At 42.4% G+C, this 1389-nt stretch overlaps 1 protein-coding gene across 1 annotated transcript in view; it reads left to right on the forward strand.

Annotated features, from left to right (window-relative positions):
* Positions 1–477: 477 nt before the first annotated feature.
* Positions 478–1389, forward strand: part of LOC101860715 (heat shock factor 2-binding protein) — a 4208-nt gene continuing 3296 nt past the window's right edge. The window contains exons 1-2 of the mRNA XM_035973568.1: positions 478–481; positions 1198–1378. Of these exons, the coding sequence (XP_035829461.1) occupies positions 478–481; positions 1198–1378 (185 nt within the window). The remainder of the gene's footprint in view (positions 482–1197; positions 1379–1389) is intronic.

The raw sequence follows: 1389 nt of genomic DNA on the forward strand, positions 1-1389 counted from the left end.
AAAAGAAGTAGAGGAAAATGACAATAGTAAGGATCAGGAAAGAAAAAGCAGCAGTTCCCTGTTGTAGATCAGGCACAGTTATGAGCGTGACATGATGAATCAGCCCATTTACAAACAAGTCTGCTGTGCATATAAAACAGGTTAATTCCCCCCCCTTTGGGAATGGCCTAAAGACACTACAGTCAGTGGCACCGCCCCGGGGGGTACTAGTGGGTCTCACCTGATGGAATAATACATCACATTACCACTGACAGTGGCCCCAGATGAGCTAAATATTCATATAAACAAAAAATGTCCGTTTTCAAAATTAAAATCAACAATTTCCGACCCAGCACAAAATACTAAATCTTTTTTTTCTGTCTCATGAAATGTTCACGAGGGACAAAAGCCATAGTGTAGTCTCAGTTTTAGTCTCACTTTTTGGAGCTTGGATATTTCAACGGAATTCACCGAACTTTCTCCTGTTTTGAAATAAAAATGGGTGAACTGGTAGAGGTTTAACGCCCCGTCATCAACACTATTAGGTTATTCAAGATATGACACGTTTTGTGACATGTATGTCCATTTTAGATTTCGTGCGAAAATAGGGTCCCAGCATAGTGGCTTTACCCCCCCCCCCCCACACACACACAGATAAAGAGTTCATAATATTAATCCCCTACCTTACCACTCCTCTTTTCCTGCCGAGCCGCCTCTTAAATGACCAAATAGTGTTGATGGGGGCGTTAAACACAATTTCCCCTTTTTCTTCACTTCTCAAGCCGCCTCTTAAATGACCAAATAGTGTTGATAAGGGCGTTATGAAGGCCATTGACCTTTAGGGCAAATTGTAAAGTGAAACAATATTGTTAAAATTTTTGTTAAAATTGTTATTTAAAAGAGTTGTTTTAAATCGCAAATATATTTACACTGAATTTTAGTATGTTAGCATTTTAAAGTCTAATTGTCGACCAACCGTGCAGTGAACTGTTGCGAATGCTACCAACTAGTGTTTCGCGTGCTCATATGACCTTACGCAGTTGCGAGCGCCGTAAAACCCTGTACTACTACACCACTAAACCTACACAATTTTCCCTTTTTTCCCCTGACTTTTCCAGCCACCTCTTAAATGACCAAATAGTGTTGATAAGGGCGTTAAACCCACACCATTTCCCCTTTTTCTTCACTTTTCCAGCCACCTCTAAAATGACCAAATAGTGCTGATAAGGGCGTCAAACTCACACAATTTCCCCATTTTTTCCCTGACTTTTCCAGACGTAGCAGCGTCAGCCGTGGGCAGAGAGTGGCTGGCCTGTAGCTCGGCCGGGGAGAATGTCGTGGACACGTTCTTGTCCTTCCTGGCTGATGCAAAGTCTGGACATACCAGCTCTATGAAGAGGTGGGGGGGGG

The sequence above is a fragment of the Aplysia californica genome, unplaced genomic scaffold, assembly GCF_000002075.1.
Source record: "Aplysia californica isolate F4 #8 unplaced genomic scaffold, AplCal3.0 scaffold01430, whole genome shotgun sequence".
In the NCBI taxonomy this organism is placed as follows: Eukaryota; Metazoa; Mollusca; class Gastropoda; order Aplysiida; family Aplysiidae; genus Aplysia; species Aplysia californica.